The sequence below is a fragment of the Hirundo rustica genome, chromosome 15 (genome assembly GCF_015227805.2).
Source record: "Hirundo rustica isolate bHirRus1 chromosome 15, bHirRus1.pri.v3, whole genome shotgun sequence".
NCBI lineage: Eukaryota > Metazoa > Chordata > Aves > Passeriformes > Hirundinidae > Hirundo > Hirundo rustica.
The window spans coordinates 8,669,770-8,690,816 of NC_053464.1; the positions used below are offsets into that span (position 1 = coordinate 8,669,770).

Here is a 21,047-nt window from a genome sequence, read left to right on the forward strand (position 1 = left end):
GGTACCTTGTCTTCCACTGAGTTCTGTACGTTACCAGTAGTGCTGACAAAATATTATATCCCTTGGGAATCTTCAATTCCACAAGCAGATTTCAAAAGCAATAGAGGGAGCAGCTTCAGTGCTGACTGGTAATCTCCAGATCACATGCCAGACATTTCTGCTGCCTAAAAGGACAGCTGCACCTTGCAGAGGGCAGGGAAGTGGAGTCTGAACACAACCCCAGCACACGTTTGTTGGGCACTTGCTGAGATACAAACTGATGTACCTGTTCCTCCATTCGAGGCTGCTGATAGAACCAGGTAAAGGAAATAGAATTAGAGCTGTGAATGTTTTGTAATCCTATAAATATGCTAATGAGCACCACAGTTGCCTTTTGTCAGCATTTTCCAGTGGTGTTTCTGGTTGAACAGCACTGAAGCTCAGTTGAAAGTAACCAAGCTCTGTGTACTGAATCGGGGCCAGGGAAAGTCAGTGAGCTCTGATTATGCTCTGATCCCTGTGAAATTTTACTTTTCTGGCAAAGCCGGTCTGAGTAACATGGCAGCATCATTTCCCAACCTTCTTTAGCAATTAATGAAAGAAATATGAAGGAACCCATAAAACACTGTTCCCCTGCTCTGAAAACCAGTGATATTATAGAAGTCTGTCATGTAAACTTAATAATATGACAGCATTGTTCAGCATAACCCTTGACCTTACATCCAGTGAGAGAGAGCAGTATATGGTATATGCACCTACATTTGGAACAAGCATAAGGATTTCCTGGCTTTTGAAGTTCAGCTAAAAAATAATTTGCAGGATTTTTTTAATCTGCATTTCCTTCTTTTTTATTAGAGATAAAGGACACATTTCCTGGTTTAATCTGTGTGTACCAAAACAAGTGTACAGACACAGAAAATAACTTTTATCCTGGCTTTACTGAAGTGGGCAGCTAAGATACAAACGATTACTAAATTTGGGGTGGTGGCTTTTTGCCAGATATCTGTATACACATACATACACATTGATTATTTTTTCTGCCTCCCCCAGATATTTTAATTGGGTGAAGTCTGCTGGTCTCAGCTGCCTTTACAGTTGACTTCATTGTCGGCTCTCAGATGGCCAGTAGGGGTAATTTTGCATGGGTGACTGATTTTTTTTCTTTCCATAACATGCCCAGTTCCTACAGGCTGTGCTTGCTGCACACTGCCGTATTTCATTGGTTTGTGTCTAAACCAGCCATGTTTGGAGGATGCTTGACTTGCCTTATATTTTCTTCTTTTATTTTCTTTAATAATTTGAGCTTTAAATAACATTTTATTGTAATAACAGAAGGCGCAACAAATGCATCTCCATGTATGTTATTCTGTGTGTTTCCAAGTAAAAATTGCCATTCAACTGATGTGGCAGAACTGAAGTTAACGAAGGAGAATTTTTTAACTTAAAAACTGTATGTTAAAAGACTGGAGAAATTTTCTGTGTAAAATATTTATATTTTGTAATGGTGCTTTATGGGGTTGAAGGTTTTATGGCTGTAATATCTGGTGCAGTAAAAAATGCTTTAATTTATGTAAAGGTCAATGAGAAAACTGAAAACTTATTAGTGCTTTGTGACATGTTCCTAATGTTGCTATTGGAGCACTAAGGGGAGCTTTCCATGTTTTCGGCATACAAAGTCTGACCTAAAGTACACAAACATAGATGGAAATTTTCCCGTTGACATGAATGGCCTTTGGAATAGGTCCATGTTTGCTTTCCTTCAGTCCAGGCCCACAAACACTCTCACAGACTACATAAATATTGGTCCTACGAGAGAGAAAGCTGAGGCAATGCTTTGTGACTTCCAAAATATGTAGCAAGTATGCAAGCACAGGAGAGCTGAGCTGGAGCATTAAAATGGGCACGTCCTCCCAAGGAGAGCGTATTGAGGCAAGAAATCCACTGCGATTTTCAGACAGAACTGAAGACAAAGGATTCTTGCTCTGCTATTTTTTGGCATGTTCTCATTACAAAGACTTCTTGCTGTGCTTCTTCTAATTCCTCTGACATTCTTGTTACAAATCACCTGTTCTGCCTCAGTCTCCTGTTGGTTACATGACTCTGTCTCTCCACATAATAACTTTCTCATGTTAGTTCCACACTGTCTTGTCTTTTTATCATGTCTTTTCTTTATTATAAATAGATGAGCGAGTCTATAAATAGTTGGTATGTTTTTAAAAGTTGAATGCATATTATCACTGTGGTCCCTTTGATAACACTCAAATGTATTTATAATATTTTTTAATTCAATTTGCTATTGACAGTATAAAGGAACTTTTATTTGGACAAGATGATAGAGAAGAAGAGCTCTGGTTAGCAGGAGTCACACTTTAATATGTCTACTTGGTTTCAGTTCCTCTTTTAGGAAGTTTAAATTTGGTTATTCCTACATTTACTGTCCTGCAAAAAGGTACTCTCCATATAATGCACTAAAATGTTTTCTTGTATATTGTAAGGGGTTTTTTCCTCAAATACTAATAATCTTATTCTAGTTCATTTAGATTGTTGCAAAAAACCCCTAGTGATTAGGAATTTATTTCTGACTGTGGAATAGTTGTATTAATATTGAAAATGTTTGACCTGTGAAAATGTTCCAGAGTATTTTTGTCAAGTGTCTGTGGGAATATTTCCCTGGAAAACTGAGAGGCTTATACAGTGCCTGTGTAATATTTGATCAATATATATAATTGATTTTAAATACCAGGTCAGATGAATCAGTACTTCAGTGTCTAATTGCTTATGAACCACCATTTTCCTGCTTTTTGGGTAAATGACCTTAGTAGTATTTATAAGCAGAGATTTTGGAGGCATTTATTTTGAATCAAAACAATACTTTTTCATTATTGCACACTTTTGGAGATCTAGGTAGGCATGTGGGAAAGACCTAAAGAAGGCAGCTATTGCTGTAGTGTTTCTAGATTCTATGAAATACAAAAGATAACTACTCTGAGAAATTTCCGGGAGAGTTTTTTTGGTTGTTCAGACCAGCATGTGATTTTTTTGAGAATTTCCCAAAACAAAGACTTTCTCAGAATCATTTTTTAAAAAGCCATGCGATCACCATGGTCATTTACTTGTGTGTCTTATATTTACCCCTATTCTTTGGTCTGTTCTAGATTATGAATTTTTCAGTGACTCTGTCATTGCCTGTGTTCATACATGATGTAAATATTCAAGAACAATAACCATCACAGTCAAACTAAAGGTGAAGTGAATGTGGCTGTGACCATTGTGTTGAAACTTAGGAGGGCTCATCCTTTTCATTAGAGTTGCTTCAGTATTTCTAGAGAAGAGCTTTCTAAAAGCAGAGAGAAAGCCAGGCCGTTCTGTGACTGCACCTGGAGATTCCACTCTCACCTGCACACCACGAGCCCCAGGCACTGCTGCTCTCTGCAGGCACCTGGCTCTAGGGCTGCTGCTTCAATGTGGGGGTTGTCAGCTACTGACAGGAACAGATTGGAACAGGAAGAGCCATTACAAAACCCTGAATTAGACGTACTGAAAATTTTCTTGATTTTTTTCTTATATTTTGTTTCCAAGGCAGGAATCAGGCCTATTTGTAAGGCAGATTGGGAATGTGAAGGCAATCAGAGTTTCTGGGCATTACTGTGTGTAAATACTGCTTGAATTCAGTGCCCATCACTGTGACTATGAACTCCCAGAAATTATTTTGTCTCTTTTGGAGACAAGATAATGGAGGCACTCTTTTCCTCCCTTTTTCAGAATTCATTGAGACCCCCAGCTTCTGTCCATGAGGAAATCAGATATGTGTCTTCATTAAGAACCTTTTTCCATGCCTTGTACATTTATTTAATGCAAGACTGTTTTGTATCTTCTGGGTGCAAAATTCTACTTGCATAATGTCATATAAGTAGTGAATATCTCACAGAATTGAGATCTGTACAAGTTTGCTCAGAAAGCGAGAAACTTGTTTCTGGAATTTGACTTTGGTCAGTGTCTGCTTTATGCCGATTTGGTAAAATAAAATACTTAAGAAAAATGATTTTTCTGATGCTCTTTTACAGGTGCAACTTAAGTTAAACAATATATGTATATCTAAATAGATATCACTGTTTCATATGTGGGCTTTTAAGATCGTGAATAATCAAGGACTAAATAAGCAGAATGTAGTTAGTGTACATTTTACTGTCAGTTTGCATCTTGGAGGCATACAGCTGTCTTCCGCCACAAATGACAGACTCCTCTTGCCCTCCTTCCCTGCTGAGGGGTGATTGCATCTGCTCAGATCCTATTTTTATTTGACCTGCAGACAATTGTGAATATTCTCCATTTATTCCCTTAGACCAGACTGGGGACCTGACTTCTGGTCTTTAAAGCTGTGCCGTTGAAAGGATTGATATCTGCCAGTGACTGTCATACTAAAAATTAATCCCTGTTCTTGCTTGACTTTTTATATTGCTTTCTCAGTTTTAGTATTGGATTATAAGCTAGACATTTTTATAATTTGCAAATGAAAGCAAAGAAATGCTAGGGTTGACCTTGCAGGCTGGGAGAAATCTCAAGTTGTTCTTTGGAGATGTACTTATTCTTAGAGAAGGTTCAGTGTCTTTGATATAACTGCTGTAAAATATGTAGGTCTTCCTGTGATTTTCCCTAAGTTGTGGTTTTCAAAAAGATCTAAAATAGAACAGAGGATGAAAGCTTATCAGGGAAACCAGCACAGTCCAACTTCAGATTTTTAGGTCTGATTATGAGAAGCTGTTATCTCAGGAAGCCTTGCTTGTCCAGCACTTATGATTTCCCCTGAGCAGGAGAAATGCTAATTAATGTTCACAGAGCTAAGACAGTTTAGCTCAACGGAGAGACCGCTTTTTATTTTTGCCTTATTTCGACTTTTCCAAACAGACCAAGGCTTTACTTCACATTAAAATAAATGTAGGCCAAAACCCAGCTGACATGATGATGAGACCAATTTAGCTGAGTACACAGACTAAAACGGTGGAGTCAGTTTAGCATTAGATAAGAGGAAAGGCTGTGCTCCAAGTTGAAATTCTCCTGCAGTGAAGACAAGCCCTAAGAGAAAGACATCAGAGAGCATAGGAAGCTTACTAGGGCAGAGACTAATATGAATGAAATTAAGTGAAAGGAAAATGGAAGCTGTCAAGCTTCCTAGCTTGGGCTGTAATATGCCATAAATAAATTTCCCAAAGAAACTGCAGCATTTTAGCCAGAAAATGTAAGCCTGCATAAATAAGTAGCTTGTTATTGATGGGCTTTGCAGTGTGTCTGTATAATATAAATACTGGAGATCATGTTCCTGCATGGGCTGCGTGTGTCTGTAGGTGGGTTCTGCATCCAAGTTCCTCATGTTGCGTTCTTCCAAGTCAAGGCTGTGTTCAGTCTGTTCCCCATGCAGGGAGAGTGGCTCTTGGCAGCCATTCCAATGCTGTGCCAAAGCTTCTCTTCAGAACTGGGATTTTCATGAGTTGCAGTGTTATTACCCTGTAGTTCATTGGCCACAAATTACATTTCTTATAAAAGACAGTATAGAAACAAATTTTGTTTTGTCCTTTCCAATGGATGATTTTTTATCATTCTGTCTGAGAAATAAATCAACACCCCATAGGAAATGGCTTTTCAGGAGCAAGGTTTGATACAGTCATTTGAGATTTTGCTGAATTTAAAATTTTAGTGACGGCTGAATTTAATTACTATCTTGTTCTCATTAGAATTGGTAGCAACAGAATCACCAAATATGTTTTCGATCTACTGTATATTTTGGCTGAAATGGCTGAGTTCACAAATGTACTACATTCTTTTATCACCAAAAAAAAAGTGTATATGGTATCAAAAGTAAAATTTCAGCATTTTAAGAACTTGTTTAGACATTTCTAAACACGGATTCACGCTATGCAGAGATGATAATCATTATTTTCCAGCACGTTTTAATTTAAAGTGACACCATAATGTAAACGAATGTGCTAAGATATGTTTATATTCTATTTCATGTAATAAACATTTACATCATAAGTCTGTTCATTGTTGCACACACACTAAAACCTTCCCTGCTTTACAAATGTCAGCCTGCTTCCCTTGCCCACCTCCCACTGCCACCTCAAACCCTACCATAATAGGGCAGTTTGAAATACATGTGGAAGGGTAAGAAAGATGCCTGTTCTTCCTGTGCCGTTTGTATATTATTGTTTTAAGAAGGAATTAATGTAGTGTATATAACAATGTATTTGTAAAAGAAATAGTCTTTGTGCATTTTGTTTTCAGAGCAATAAGAAATTGTGTCTTCGAGGCTCCTGAACATTTCTATTTTTGATAAAATATACTGTTAGGAAAAAAAGTATTTTACATTTACAGGCTGAGTGTTTTAAAAAAAAATTTTTTTTAAGTCCTAGACCACCAATTCCTCTATCTCTGCTTCTATCAGAAGAAGAAGCAAGCATACTAATTCAGTCCTTCTGGAGAGGTTATCGGGTAAGAGTAATCTATAATTATTTTGCTTGATGTTGAAAACTGTAGGACTGTGAAGGCCCCAGGGAAAATCCTTACATAAATTTTAAGTAGGGGATACTATAAATAGCTGCTGAGACCCCTATGGTTCATTGGCTTTGGATGTTGCTCTGCCTTATGCCTAGTGACTACAATTTTTTTCACAGGCATTTATGCTGATGTAATCTTACTGTTTTCCTCAACAACAAAAAATCCACAGAAATTTGATTTTCCAAAGTACAATTAACACTGAACAATTTTCTTTCTTTAACTGAAAATTGCTTTGGGTAGTTCTCAAGGATGGAGTATAACACTTCGTGCAGGGATATGTGAGTGAGTGTGGAGATGCACGAGGAGGATTGGTGAGGTCTGTTGAGAAATAAAAGCATACAGAAAGAAATGACAAGGAATTGAGAATGAGATGGGATTTGTGAGAGGCATGAGGCTGTTATTCAAGGAAAAGGGAAACAAAATGACAAGCAGATGTTGTGAGGCATACTAGTAACACCGCACTAGTGCCATTCCCAGTTTAAGGGGGAAGAGCAAGGTGCATAAAATAAATGCAAAGAAAATTGTCCAGTGCTATTATTTTGGAGGGTAACAGCCATGCTAATCCTAGGATGCTAAATAAATTATTTTGAAAATCCTGAACACGTTCTGTCAAATATATATTTTTAAAGCTCTAATACCTTCACACCTCAGGAAGAAATGGACTTCAAATTCAGGTGAATTTGGGGATGGAGAAATATCTTTGACTTCCTTTATCAAAACTTAAGCTTCTAAGTACCCTCCAGATATAGCAGCAATTTTGTTGTGATGGACAGGGAGACATCTCTGGATGTCAGGTGTTCTTTAAATAACAATCAGTATAAAACACTCTCTATTAAGTTCTTTACTATTTTTAACAAGCATGAATATACAAGTGGCTCTATAATGTGCTGTGCAGCCAAAGACAGCGAAATACCTTGAAATGTTCTTCTTGACTGATGGATTTTTGTGACTTTCTGCTTCTTTGTTTTCCTTTCTTTTTCTTTTTTTAAGCAGAGACAGCATTGACACTAACATTAATTAGCACTGACAGTATCCCTGCAGGCATCCTTACAGTGGAGGCAACCATTATCCAATAACAGTTATGTTTGCTGAACACCGCAAGGTTGCTCAGATATCTTCTGCTTCTCTGAAGGGCACAATCCTTCCTTGTATAGATGAACTTCAGGATTTTCACACGGGTATTTATCATTCTAAACCAACTCCCAGAAATGAGAGAGAAACTCTAGCTGTAAAAGGTAGGAGACACAAAAAAATAATTCAGGCTATAAAATTAGCTATTAATGTTTTACCTTTTTGGAGGTGAAAGAACATGGAGTTCTAAAAATTAAAAATTGCAATCAGAATATAAAATAAAAATCATTGGTAGCAAATTACTACGTAGGGCAATGTGTTATCCCTTGGGCTTGCAGATTAAAAGAACACTAAACTTAAATGGGATTTCATCATATTAATGATAAGTATGTTACGAAAAATTACCAAAGAATTCAGATTATTTGCTTTTAAAATAAATAACTCAGTCAGCTAACACTGATTTAATGTTAATGCTGATAATAACTGAATACTTAAAAAGAATGCCTTTTTGCATTCTAAAGATATTATTGTGTCAAAATTTTAAACTATTTTCTGAAGTTTTTCATTAAACCGTGTTTTATAATTCAGAGGATTTAGAACTTTGAAAATACTGCTTGTGAAATAAAAATTGACACGGTGTGATAATACTGGGTAACTAAACGTGAGCACACAGATATGTGACACTGTGATGGAGAGACAGGGTACTTCATCCTTGCTCTTCTGAGACACATCTTCTATGGACTCAGACCATTTTTTGAGGTTTTTTGTTGGCCAAATTGACTTAGGCAGTAGAGTTTATCTAGTTATATAACTGACTGAGCATCATGTTCTTGTCTTGATCCTTCACTTGTTTCTGCTACCTCCAGCTGTCTGAGCATGCCAGTATAAAAAACACATGGCAAAAAATGCAAAAATGGATCAGGCAATAAAGGTTTTTCTATGTAAAGGGGGAAAAGAAGCTATAGGAGCTCTAGAAGCTCTCAGAATTTTGAGAACTCTGATAATAGAACATGATCAAAACAGTAAATTCATCCTTATCTGCAGCAGATTTCAGAAAAACACTTGTTTAATTATTGTAGTAATAATGGTTGCCATTAACCAAGTCCTTGCTGCAATCTTTCATACAAAGACATTGATGGGCACTGACAATTATTTCATGTTTAATCAAGAACTGAATTCCAGAACAAAGAGCAGTGGAAAATTCAACTGCTGAGTTCTCTGAGGAGGTCACAGAAAGGATAACAGCATCTTGAGAGGGCTCTTTGAGGGCCAGGAGGAGCACTCAAGTAAGACTTGAGACAGCTCTGTCATCAGAATTCTTCCTTTTCACTTTCACTTTTTTATTGAGGTTCCATTCATCAGTCACGGGCCAAGGCAGTATTCAGCTAGGTGTCAATTTTCCAGGCACTTTTCCAACAAAAGATGATATATTCCTTCACCCGCCTACTGCAGGATCTTTGCTTAGTGCCATTTTTTTAATGAGGTCTTTTTAATCTCTAAAATTTGCATAACTATTCTAGACTAACATAGATTTTTTATTAATAGAATTTCCTCTGATGTCTGTGGGTAAACCTTTTGTGTTATCCTTATCTGTTGTGCTACATGTTCTCACCTAGCACTGAAAACATGGGGGATTTGACTAAATCTTGTAGTATCTTAGAGTTGAAATTGGCCAGCATTATGTAAATATTCAGTGCACTTTATGCACTCACATCCTTTGAGCAAAAGCTGAAGATAAAAATGCTTCAATTTTGCTTTGTATCTTGCAAAGTGTAGTTGTGCTTTTGCTATCACAGTTTATATTGCTTTCCAGCAAGCTGTGGCTACCAGCAAAGGCTTAAACCCAGAAGGTCACACAAATACTCACTGTTATTTACAGCAAGTGTAGGAGTGAACTCTCCCTTCAAAGCTAAGGCACCTCCAGGGCTTCAGGCAGGGCTGGTCTGCAGGAGAGGTGTGTCAGTTTTTTGGACAAGTCTTGACTCTCTCTTTATTTACCTGGAGATTTTGCTGCTAAGTCATGGCTTTTTCATCACGTTAGCATTGCACTCTGGCTTCAAAACAGCAGAACTTTCTAAGGAATTACCAGTATGCTGAACTACATTATAACTATGCTGAACTATAATCTATTAAGTATATTTGGAACTTTTTAATATATTTTGTTACATTCCTGTCACCTGTTTTAATGCAGGTGGCATATCTGTGTTCTTTTTTCCTTTATTTGGTCACTTTTCTAAAAAGACACTTTGCTCTGGGAGCTCATTTTACTGCTTGAATTTAATGCTGACTTTGGAGTATTTGAGTATCTGACTCTACCTTTATCTCAGAACTCTGTATTTCCCTGTGTATTTCACTGCATTGTCACTGTGTTATTTGCTTAGGGAGACTATACAGAATCTACTCTACTTGCCTTCTATCTTTTAACTGTTAAGTATTACTGTCTTTACTTTCAATATACAGAGACAACTGTGGCCCTGTCATGAGCCAAAATACAGCTAAAGTTGTAAATGTTTTCATTTCTCTATCCCCCTGCCTCTTTTACTACTGTCATTTTTATGCCTTTGTCCCATAAGCATTTCCTTAACCCTTTCCTATGCAAACAAACAGACTCCATGTAATAAGGAATTTTTTGGCTTATGAAAGCATACATGGCTGCATAAAAGAAAAAAAATCTCTTGCCAGCCTAAAGAAATTATCCTGTGTTTAGATTATATTTTATTTTTGCAAATAGTATTTGATGGATTTAATAGAATATTATTTTATTTTTTGTATAGCTGAAGATGTCACTAGTAGCTGTGACTTCTTTAATTTTTAAAATTTCATGGCAACCTTGTAAGAAGTCCTTATAACTTTTATAGAAGATACTGCAGAACTATATCAGTATAATGGAATATTATTGGAGGTCTAAGATGTATCTGATCTCAAGTCACTGAGCAAAAGTCTTGGCTGTTTTTATTGATCAAGTAACCTTGTATTGTATTTCTGCTCTGCCAGTGCACTGTCTGAAACAGCAAGTTATCTTCTCCTAAGTGAATTGAAAACTGCTATGGGAGTTCAGCTACTGTTTATTGCATTCTCAGTTGCAGCACAGAGGAGAAATCCTGGGAGGAAAGAATACTTTTGATAAATAATTTGTACTGTTTTCTTTAAGGTTTGGGGTTTTTTATAACTAGTGGAAAACTAAGTCGGGCTCTTTCGCTCTGTATGTGTCTTAGCAAAGTGGGAGAAAAGCAGAGTGTTAAGGAGAAGAGCATATAATAGAGTTCAAGTCACAGAGCAAACTCTTCACCATATCCTGTAAGAATGCAATAAATACCATTTTATTTAGAAATTTTCTAGGGAGCTAAGTGGTTATCTTCCTGCAAGCAAAAATGCGTCCAGGAGAAACTGAGCTTATTGCTGCTTGTTTCTACCATGTTGTTCCATTTCAGACTGAATTACTAGGACATTGAATCTTAGAATCATGGCAGTGTTTGGGTTGGAAGGGAACTTAAAGATCATCCATTTCCAACATTTTCCTGCTGCTGTGGGCAGAGACACTTCCACCAGACCAGGTTGCTCAGAGCCCCATCCCACCTGGCCTTGGACACTGCCAGGGATGGGGCAGCCAAGCTTCTCCAAATAATGAAGCATAATGACATTTTTATATGTAACATTTAGGAAAAAAACTCCAAATCTCAGAAACTGCATTTTTAAAACAATTGTATTACAATTTGAGTATGACTCTAGAGAATAATCACCAGTGTAAGGTAATACTGGCATGTCCCTTTCCACTGTTCTTCAGGACACTTGTGCACTGGAGGTAGTAATTGTGTGAATGCCAACAACGGGCAACACACTGCTAATTAATCAAATCCTGCTTACAAGTGTAAGTAGCAGAGTGGTAAAAGCTGTTGATGTAGAGCTGGTTCACATCTATGTTAGTAGGAACTATGCCAGTACAAAAACAATACTAGAAAAATTCAACTTACATCTAAATGAAATCAAGGCCTTTGACTGTTGTAATTTTTTTTTTTTTTTTGTGGAAGCAGAATTATGCCTTTCAAGGGGTGATTGACAAAGAATAGATATCATGTAATGCAGACCAATTACTTTAAATAACAGATTAATGGCTCTGCTGTTAGTGAAAATTGTGTGGGTGGGATTGCCAGTCAGCCTATTTGCAGCTGATGGCAGGTGTGAATCAGGCTGATGGAATAAATTTTCTTCTGTATGACCCTTCATGCTCCTCTTCTGCTCTATTATTTTGGTCAGTGGGTTGGTTTTATAGTATTATGCTTTTATAAAGGCACTAATACCCTTCAGCATAAGGCTTTAGATTTTAATTAACTCAAAGAATTAGCATCCCACTGCAATCTCATTCTCAGGAGTTTTTAGTAATCAAAGTGATCCCCTAATACACATATTTATATTTTCAATTGGATTTGTCAATTCTGTGGATTTTATTTCTGTGTAAGCTGAAAGCTGTAAACCTCTGGGATTTTGCCTTTACCTCAGGCCCAGCAGAGAGGATGGCTGTCACATATTTGCCCAGCCACAGCTTTGTGGAAAAAATTGTATCCTCATCCTGGGTAACACAAAGGTATATAATTACAGTTTTCCTTTCTGATGCCACTTTCACAGGTTCGTTGTGATAGTGAAATACAAGAGCTACGTCAGTGGCAAAAGAAGCTCTGGGAGGAGAGGCACATTACTGAGGTAGTGAAAAAATTCTGGACTAAACAGGAAGCCAAAGGTAAGTGAATTAAATTGTGGGTCGTTTGGTTGGTTGGTTTGTTTTACATTGTGTTGAATTTTTATACTTTGAGTTGTATTAAAAAATAGGCCACACAGTAGGACACTAATCCCGAGAGAGAAGGCAATGTCTGGTGGAAATGCTTGGATGCTTCTTTACAGTCAAGACTTATTCTACTTGAGTTGCATGTGCAGCTGAAAGTGGTAGTGAAAAATACAATATAGGGCCTAAACTCAATAGTTTCAGAAAACTATGACAATTTGCTGGCACAGTATTTTCTAGGGCAGGATTAGACACCTACCAGCTACTCATCATGTAAAGCTGATTTTTACCAGATGGGTTGTAGTACAATTTTTCTGAACTGTGTGATTTCTGGTAAATATTCTATTGGCACTTTCCTGTAGTCATTTGCAGCAGAACTTAGCCTGTACAGATCTGAAAAAAAAAAAAAAAAAAAGAAAACAAACCCAAACAACCTAAAAAATTGCCAAGGAAAATAAGGCCAGACTGCTTCAAGAACTGGCACTGTAATGTGTTATTTTTTTGCCCTGTTTGTGGACTAGGCTTTACTGAGAGGGTCAGGTTACCATTCACTTAAGCACACAAATAATCATGATCATCAAATTATGATTACTTGCCCAGCCTCTTTGTCTGCTAATGCAGGATTCACTGGCTCCTCAAGCAGTCTGCATTTTCCCATCCTCTGTGGGCTGACTCAGTCCATGCAGGGCAGTGACCTCCACACCCATGGCAGGAGCTGAGGAGGTGTGAGCTCATTCAGTTGTGGTGTTCAGGTGTTGAAGAGAGAGAAAATGATGGAGCAGTCAGCACTGTGTGCCCTCCAGTCTGATGGCAGTGTCACAGGTGTGCTCTCATGGCCAGCCTTTGCCCTGAGCTATGTAAGAGTGATAATTTTTGGTGGCAGGAGTTTGTTACAAGGGCTGTGTAGATTCTACAAACATTTATTTATATTTATGTTGCAGTTTTAATCTATGAAATATCAGGCTATCTATGAAAAATCATATATCAAAACAAGGGAAATCTGTGTTTATATATGTGTTTGTATACATGAGGTGTTCATATGCAGTAAGGGAAGTAGAATTCTTGGGTTTAGTAGCTTGGACCTAAAAGATTAAATCATGTAACAGTAGTAACAGTGCACAAAAATGATGAAGAGATAAAATCAGTGAGACATTAAGTTGTTTTCCAGCAGACTTGACTGACACATAAAGAAAATTTTGGCAGAGCAACCAAATTTTCCTTCAAGTGGGATTTCATAGCCTCTCTACTACAGTTTATTATGAGTTGACTTGGTAAAAAAATGTAGGCATCTTTTCCTTTTAAAAGAAAACACAGATCTATCTGGGTTTAAGTATCTGAAAACAGTGAATTCAAATTTCCTATCATAAAATTATTCTCATTATAAATTTAAGACATAAAAGGTGATTTTTTCTCTTTGTAATACATGGTTAATTCTGTCAGTGTTAATTGTTGGAAAATTGCATTCCTGGAGATAATGATAGAGCTTGACCTTGCAGGCTTGCTAATGCCTTTTAAGTGATTGCAATTTAATGTTTGTGGCTTGGACTCTGTTTTCCTTTTGTTAATATTTTAATCATCTCATCAAGACATGTTTTTCACTCATTCCATTGTCCATGATACCAGTAAAAGTTAGAGATGCACGTTTCCCACTTCTAAGAAACAAACCTATATATTCACAACACACCAATGTGAAAAAGGATAAATATGATATTAGATGATTACACAGTCATAGTTTGCAGTCTTCATGCATGTAAAATCTTACAGGTGAAAATTACAAGTTCACTTTCAGAGGACAAGGTGAACCCATTCTCAGAATGCTGCAATGAAGAAAAATAGGGGCTAAAGGTGGACTGTGTCATTTGACAGCTGAATTGATTAAAAAACTCCTGTGTTTGAAGAAATTTAATCTTTCTATAGACTGTACTTAAGTTGTTTTGGAGACTTATGTAGTGATAAGACTTCCTTTGCCAATTGTTTCAAAAGGAAGAACAAATTTCCTTTTAATCACTCTCACAGAGCTTTCCTGTCATCAAATCATTTATTTTAGGACTCTAGGACACATAGCTGTTGCACCACTTCAAAGAGAGTTGCAAAATTGCCCCTTTTCAATTTTTTTTTCTTAAACCAGTATAAATTTATATTGCTTATATCAACTTTCAATATTATCACACTGTTTCTGTAATTTCTTAACTGAGCTCTGCTAAGTTAATTTAAGAATATCCCCACATAAAATAGCCTTGGGGCCCAGGCAGATGGCTATTTGGAAACAGCTGTACTAGTTTGCGAAGTTACTGTCCAGGGGTTTTCATTATCAATCTCAGCTGTGATGCCATAACTCATTTTGTTAGTGCTTCAGCTGCTTTTTTTCTTCTGTTATTATCCTGCTGTTTATTAGTGTTGTTAAACCCTATTTCATTGTGAAGTCAGCAAGGTTGGTTTAACTGCTTTTAACAGGGATTCCATCCAACCCAGCTGACTTTGTGCTGAAGTGGATTGTGAACACTCACACAATCATGAATAGCATAACACAACTATTTTTAACCTTGTCTTTCTAGGCATTTGATTTAACTGAATTCATTAATTTGGTTAATTCAATTAATTCCCTTTAATTAAACCGCCGAACTTTTTGCATCAAGCAGACAAAGCATGTATTGTTACTAAAAACTAAGATCTCAAAATAAAGCATTAAGATTCATGAGCAAAGGAAAAAAGAGTAACATTTTAAAGTAGATACAGAATTTTATTATAAAAATAATGACATTAGGAAAAATAATGAAGGATCTCTTTAATTTGTATATAACTAACTCTGTTTATTAGATGCTGTAAACAGTGTTGAATCTAACTGTAGGGGATGAATGGTGAGCTGCCAAATAGCTTTTAGAAAATGATGACTCGAGCAGTAATGTGATTCTATTGACTCTACTAGAAAGATCAGCATACCTTCCATGGAAATATCAGCCAAAGACTCAGTTAATGTGAGCTAACAGGCAGAGTCTGCTTTGTTGGGATTTTCACCACAATGAAACCTTATTGCAAGGGTATGTTCTAGGTACAAACATAATTTTATGAAAAGGTGTTTGTGTATGATACGTCAAAAAAAGATAGCAAGAAGACATTAGAAATGTAAACTGATTGTAATTAACAAATCCAAATTAATTCTTCATTTATTTTTCAAGCTTCAGACAGTGTGTTAAAACCTGTCCATTAATTTTGAAACAAGCAGTTGAATTTTCATTAAACTACACCAGAACAAAATACTTCTGGAGGATCTTTTCTTTTTCCAGTAGAGACCAAAAGTCTCATTTTTCTGGGGTGATCCAGCCACTTCCCCATTTAAAAGGCAGCTGCTGCCACCCTCCCGCCCTTGGCACTCGTGGCTTGGACGAGGAACGGCTCCTCCGCTCTGCTCCGCCGCCCCTGGGGAGGATTTTCTGCTGGATCAGCCTGGCAAACTCACTTACCAGCAATGCACAGTCCTTCCATGCGCAGCAAGGGAAACAAAGAACCAGAAGCCAGGGAAGGAGCAGTGCCCACGTGTGATGGCCACTCAGGGGCAGAGAGCTGCTGTGCCCCGGGAGGGCACGGCCACACGGTCAGCGTGCTTTGTAGGCAGAGCTCCGGTGGTGCCTTGTTTACCCCCTGCTTCACAGCATGTTAAACTCCTTTGTTTCTTCCTGAAAAATTCTTTAGTCTTCTCTCAGTCCATCTTTTATACTCTTTATTATTAGTTTTTCAAAGTGCTCTAGAATAGAAAGTGTGAAAACTGCACGAAAATTACTTTGTGCATTAACAGCACCTTGCAGGACTGTTGACCTCTTTTAATGCACATGCTGGCAAAATTTCTTTTTGAGTGCAAAGGAAAAAGTGTGTTTCTTTCAGCATATATCCAGGATCATAAAGCTACAGCATTCTTGGCTGACATTTTATTTGCTGTACTGCTCCACTGCTGTGTAAAATTACATTCCACAAAATGATCTATATTTAAGGTATGACAGTCCTTACTCTGAACAATTTCAGACTGAAAATGTAGAGATAAGCACACTTAAGACTCAGTTTAGTGGCTCACAGCTTTAGACTTGAAGGGAGAAAGAATTTTCTCTAATATAGCACAGCTGATGGGATAAAATTGTTCCAGAATTTTTTTGCAGAATTAAAAAATTGTTTGCTTTCTACAGAAAATACAGTCATTTAAAACTTAACCTCCAGAGCATGTGAGTGAATAGCAGATTGTGATTCTGAGAACTGTTCTGTGCAGATTTAGTACTGATAGGACAGCACTGGAAATGAAAAAGTGTCTGTCCTCCAATGAAAGGCATTTGAAAAATATTTAAACTTTTTAATGAAAATACCAAAATCTTCATTAATCTCTTATGTGACCAAGACACTGTTGCAATGGTTACTTCTCTGCTGTTGGACTCTGCTGCTGTTACACAAACAGTACTTTCAGCTTTGTTATGTCCTAAGGGAATTTTTCACTTGTTCTTCTTCTTTTCTGCATAAAATTTGTAAGATTTTAGTTTTAAAAATCAGTATTCTTAGGGAAAATAGTAAAAGAAATAAATATTCCTGGGTTTATGGCAATGCCAATTGTGACCTTATTAGCTGGCAGGTCTTATAAATCAACAACAGCCTGGGCTTTGCACTTGTGTAACAGAGGAGGCACAGTGTGTGGAGAATGTAGTTAAATCAAAATAAGGCAGAAGGGAATCTTCACAGCAGGTGAGGGGGGTGATTTCCAGATACAGGAGGGAATATTCTTTTACATTATATTCAATTTTCAAGCTGTATTTTTCCTTTGGCAGTAGAAGTTATTACTTACCTATCTGGAGAGATTTTGAAAATACCTCTTTCGTGGCAATAATCTTTTCCCTTGGGAAGATGCATCCAATAATACTCTGAGGAACACAAAATGGAGGTGTTCTGGAAAATCCTTGCAAATGTGAACGAGATACAAGGGAGAAGAAGCTGCATATTTATGGTGCTAGGGCAGGAACAGATGCACAGTGTCAAGAAGCAAAGAAATGCAGTAACTCACTCCTCATACAGCTGTGGTGTCTGCACCTGAACCATGAGGAAGGATTCAAAAGCTTAATATCAAGTTAAGCTGAACAGGGGAAGTCTAGTCTGCATACTTTTGAAGGATGTCTGTATGCAATCACTTCACATCAAAGCAAAACTAATTGGAGAAGAGGAAAATGTTAAATTCAGAACCCAGAAAAAAAATGGCTACACTGTGAAACTTCTTTAAATTCATTCCATAAACTTCCTTATTATTGGGGCCATAAATGAAGCTACAACCACATGCATGTTTGTAGGACTGAGTCGTTTCCCAAAGAAAATATTGAAAAGAGGATATATTTATAAATGGGAAATCTTACACTAGGCTTAAGAAAATATTTAAAATTACTGCAGGTAATAATGTTGGATTAGGAAAAGGCATAGTCTGAATAGCTAGTGGGTTTGCTTAAAGACTGCATCTCTGTGCTTTATTTAGGAAAATTCAGCCCTATAAAATATAAGGAATTAATCAGTTTTATGTGAGAATTTCTTTTCCCCCCCTGCCACTTTCACCAAGGGTGGTTGAAATAATTGAGGAAGATTTTAAACAAAATAATTTGTTTCTAATTTCATCTGCCCTCCTTTCACTGCAGCTGTAATTCTTTAATTAATCTCATAATGGAATTCTTGTAAGTAATGACCTCAGATTCTGTGGTTTTACACTTCTATTATTTTATATTATATAACAGATTTATATATATATACACACACACATACATATATATTAAGATCTTATATGTTGAATGTATTTTTCCTAATAATTTAGTTTCAAACTAAACTATAGAAACAGGTTAAAAGTGGAAGGCTGCTTGCTGTCTCTAGGACACTGTACTTAAAAAAAATCTCTGTTTTTTTAAAACATGACTGTGTTTACAGGTATTTGGTTTTTTTTTCTTTCTGAAACCAAAAGTGGTGCAATCAAAATGGTTTAAAATGGGAGCATATATAGGATTGCTTTGGATTTAAAAGCATTTGCATAAAATTCGGCTTTCATAGAAGAAGACCTTAAAAATATTTTTTTTTAAGGAAACAAAAAAAGAAAATCAAAGAACAAAGCAGTACCGAAGGCTGAGTATGTGCTGGTGGTTTTCATCAAGCCTAATTCAGAATGCTTGAGATGTTTCTGAAAGTTTAATCTTGGCACTAACAGCTGAGAATGTAGTGATAAAAGTCATAAGACTCATGATACAGAATCCAGTTTATTGGTCCACACCCTGGGCTCAGACATCTTTGAAAATTTATAAAGATTACAGTAACATTTAATTTCTGAAACTACGTTGGGAATGTTTGAAAAAATAAAAAGGGAAGATGATAATTTAGATAAACTGCAGCACGTGATCCTCTGAACTGTGCTTTCACAGACACAGCAGTGGGCCTGTGAGCACAAGTCTGAACTAATCCTCCAGTACCAAAGCTGTATTTTCACTCCTCACTCTGCAATTGTTAATAATTGTTGTAATGGAAAAAAAGGACATGCAATTTGGTGATTTCTCTGTGATTATATAAACATTTTTTGTTTGTTGGGTTTTTTGGTTTTTTTTTGTTTTTTTTTTTGTTTTTTTTAAGGAGAGGAGAAATTCTTCATGGGTTCTGCAATCTTGTTTCCTTTTTCTGCTTTTAACCTTAAAAGTGAAAAAAATTGGAGCATTTTTATTGAAAATGCTGCTGGTGTTTTTTGTAAGCCATTTAGATAAGCAAACCGCAAATTTCTAGTTATAACTGTGGCATGTATTAGAAGCCTGGAGAAAAGGCTGAAAAATAAAGCCTCCAAATAGTCCTGCAGCAAAACTAGACTTGAGACTCTTGGTTAAAAAAAAGAAGGGGGGAATAGGGGCAGGGAAAGAAAGACCACGAGCTGTTAGTGCAGTGTTAAAATACGACTCAGAGAACAGAAAGCAGGGGGTGACAGATTGCAGAACACAGGAGCTGCTTGTCCTGACTCCCTTGAAACCCCCCCAGTGGCATCAGTCTCCAGGATGTCTTTTCCAATGTAACAGTCTGCTTTCCTACCTGATGCTTTGTTTTAGTCTGCACAGGAGTTTAAATTAGGTAACTTCACAGAACCTATCACATTTTGCAAGCTGGAATCATGTCAGAAATAAGAGGGGCTAATGGGCATAAATGCAGTTTTCACAAAGCAGCTCAGCAAATCTGGAATTCTGGGTTTCTGCCCGTGTTGGTTTCTGCCTGAAAACCCCCAAATGCTTTTAGCTGAGGAGCTGCCACACTGGAATGATTTCTATTTCTGGTCAGTTCTTTCTGTTTTCATCGTTCTCTTTTTCTACCTTGACTATTTACATTGAAAAATACTGCATTAATCAGAAGCTGTGGAAATGCACTGGTTGCCTTCATTATGGACTTTCTTCTCAGTCCAGAGCTGTGTTCCATAAACTGTTGTGTTTCTGTGGCCGTCTCTCCTCTTCATAAATCTCAGGTCATTGAATGACTTGGAGGACACTTGGATAATTATAAACAATAGTCTCCAGTACATCTAATTCTCTAGTTTTTTCTTTCCTGAGGTGTTCATGTCAGTTGTTCAGATACTCTAATACTTGTATCTTCCCATATTTCTCTTCTTTTTGTACACCTTGAATTGTAAAAATGCCATTCAGATATATTCAAATGAATTCTGAGTCTTCCTGTCAAAAGATGAAGAAAGCAATGGTGCATTGCACAAATTCTGCTAGAATCTTTCAGCCCTTATTTCCCATATGCATCGCTGAATGTTGTGTTTGCAAGTCTCCTGTATTTCAGCTCTTGCTTTGCTAATCTGGTCCTAAGCAAATTAAAAAATGCCCTGAAACTTTTTGTCTCTACAGTCATGAAAGCAAGACTAAGCATTTGACGAACTCTGCTCCTGATTTGGAGAATTAGGTTTGTCCTGTCCCTTTTAAAAATCTGTTTTGCAGAAGCTTCTTCTGCCAAGTGATCCTCTAACAGTTCCATTTCAGGTTCATGTCTTGCAGGAGTGTCTATGGGTATAATTTCCATTTTATCATTTGTTTGGTTAATATATCTGTATTCAATAGATCATTTTCCTATCACTAGTGACTGAGTATTTCCGGGAGTGAAGGCTTTCACTAATAATTATATACAGGCCAGCTTCCAATACTAAGAGGCTAAAATTATAAACACTTTATATAAAAACTGTCTCTTTAAAAGTCAGGTCTTATTTCAGCAAGATTGCTGGTGGCTCCAATTTCATGTTCAGGCTTCTTTGGCATTTCATTGGGAGGCTAGGGTGAAACTCCTTTCTATATATATTTTTTACTCTAAGCCCCTGCTAATAAGTTATTCCAATAGATTTTCTTTAATGGATTTTCATCTTCTTATAGTCCGAGTCTATAGTATTTTTCATTACTGTTTTCAACAGTTTAAATTACTAAATGTAGTTCTTAGAGCTCAGTGAGGAAGAAGTGCACTCTTAGCTTTCCTAAGCTACTGTCACAAGCCAGTTGTGTTATACAGTAGTGCACACAGTTGGTCATAGTTTATTCACTGTTATGCTGAAACAACCAAGTGTCAAACCAAAACATCAGTCCTGTACATTAAGAAGAGGGAAAATGATGTCTGCAATTCTGGATATTTGAGCTTAATGCTTATATAAATA

General features: G+C 36.9%; 1 protein-coding gene across 1 annotated transcript in view; it reads left to right on the plus strand.

Moving 5' to 3' along the window:
- The window catches only part of IQCK (IQ motif containing K), a 37,302-nt gene that overhangs the window by 11,733 nt on the left and 4,522 nt on the right, over positions 1-21,047 (plus strand). Inside the window, exons 7-8 of the mRNA XM_040079085.1 lie at positions 6,381-6,465; positions 12,226-12,337. Coding sequence (XP_039935019.1) covers positions 6,381-6,465; positions 12,226-12,337 — 197 coding nt within the window. The remainder of the gene's footprint in view (positions 1-6,380; positions 6,466-12,225; positions 12,338-21,047) is intronic.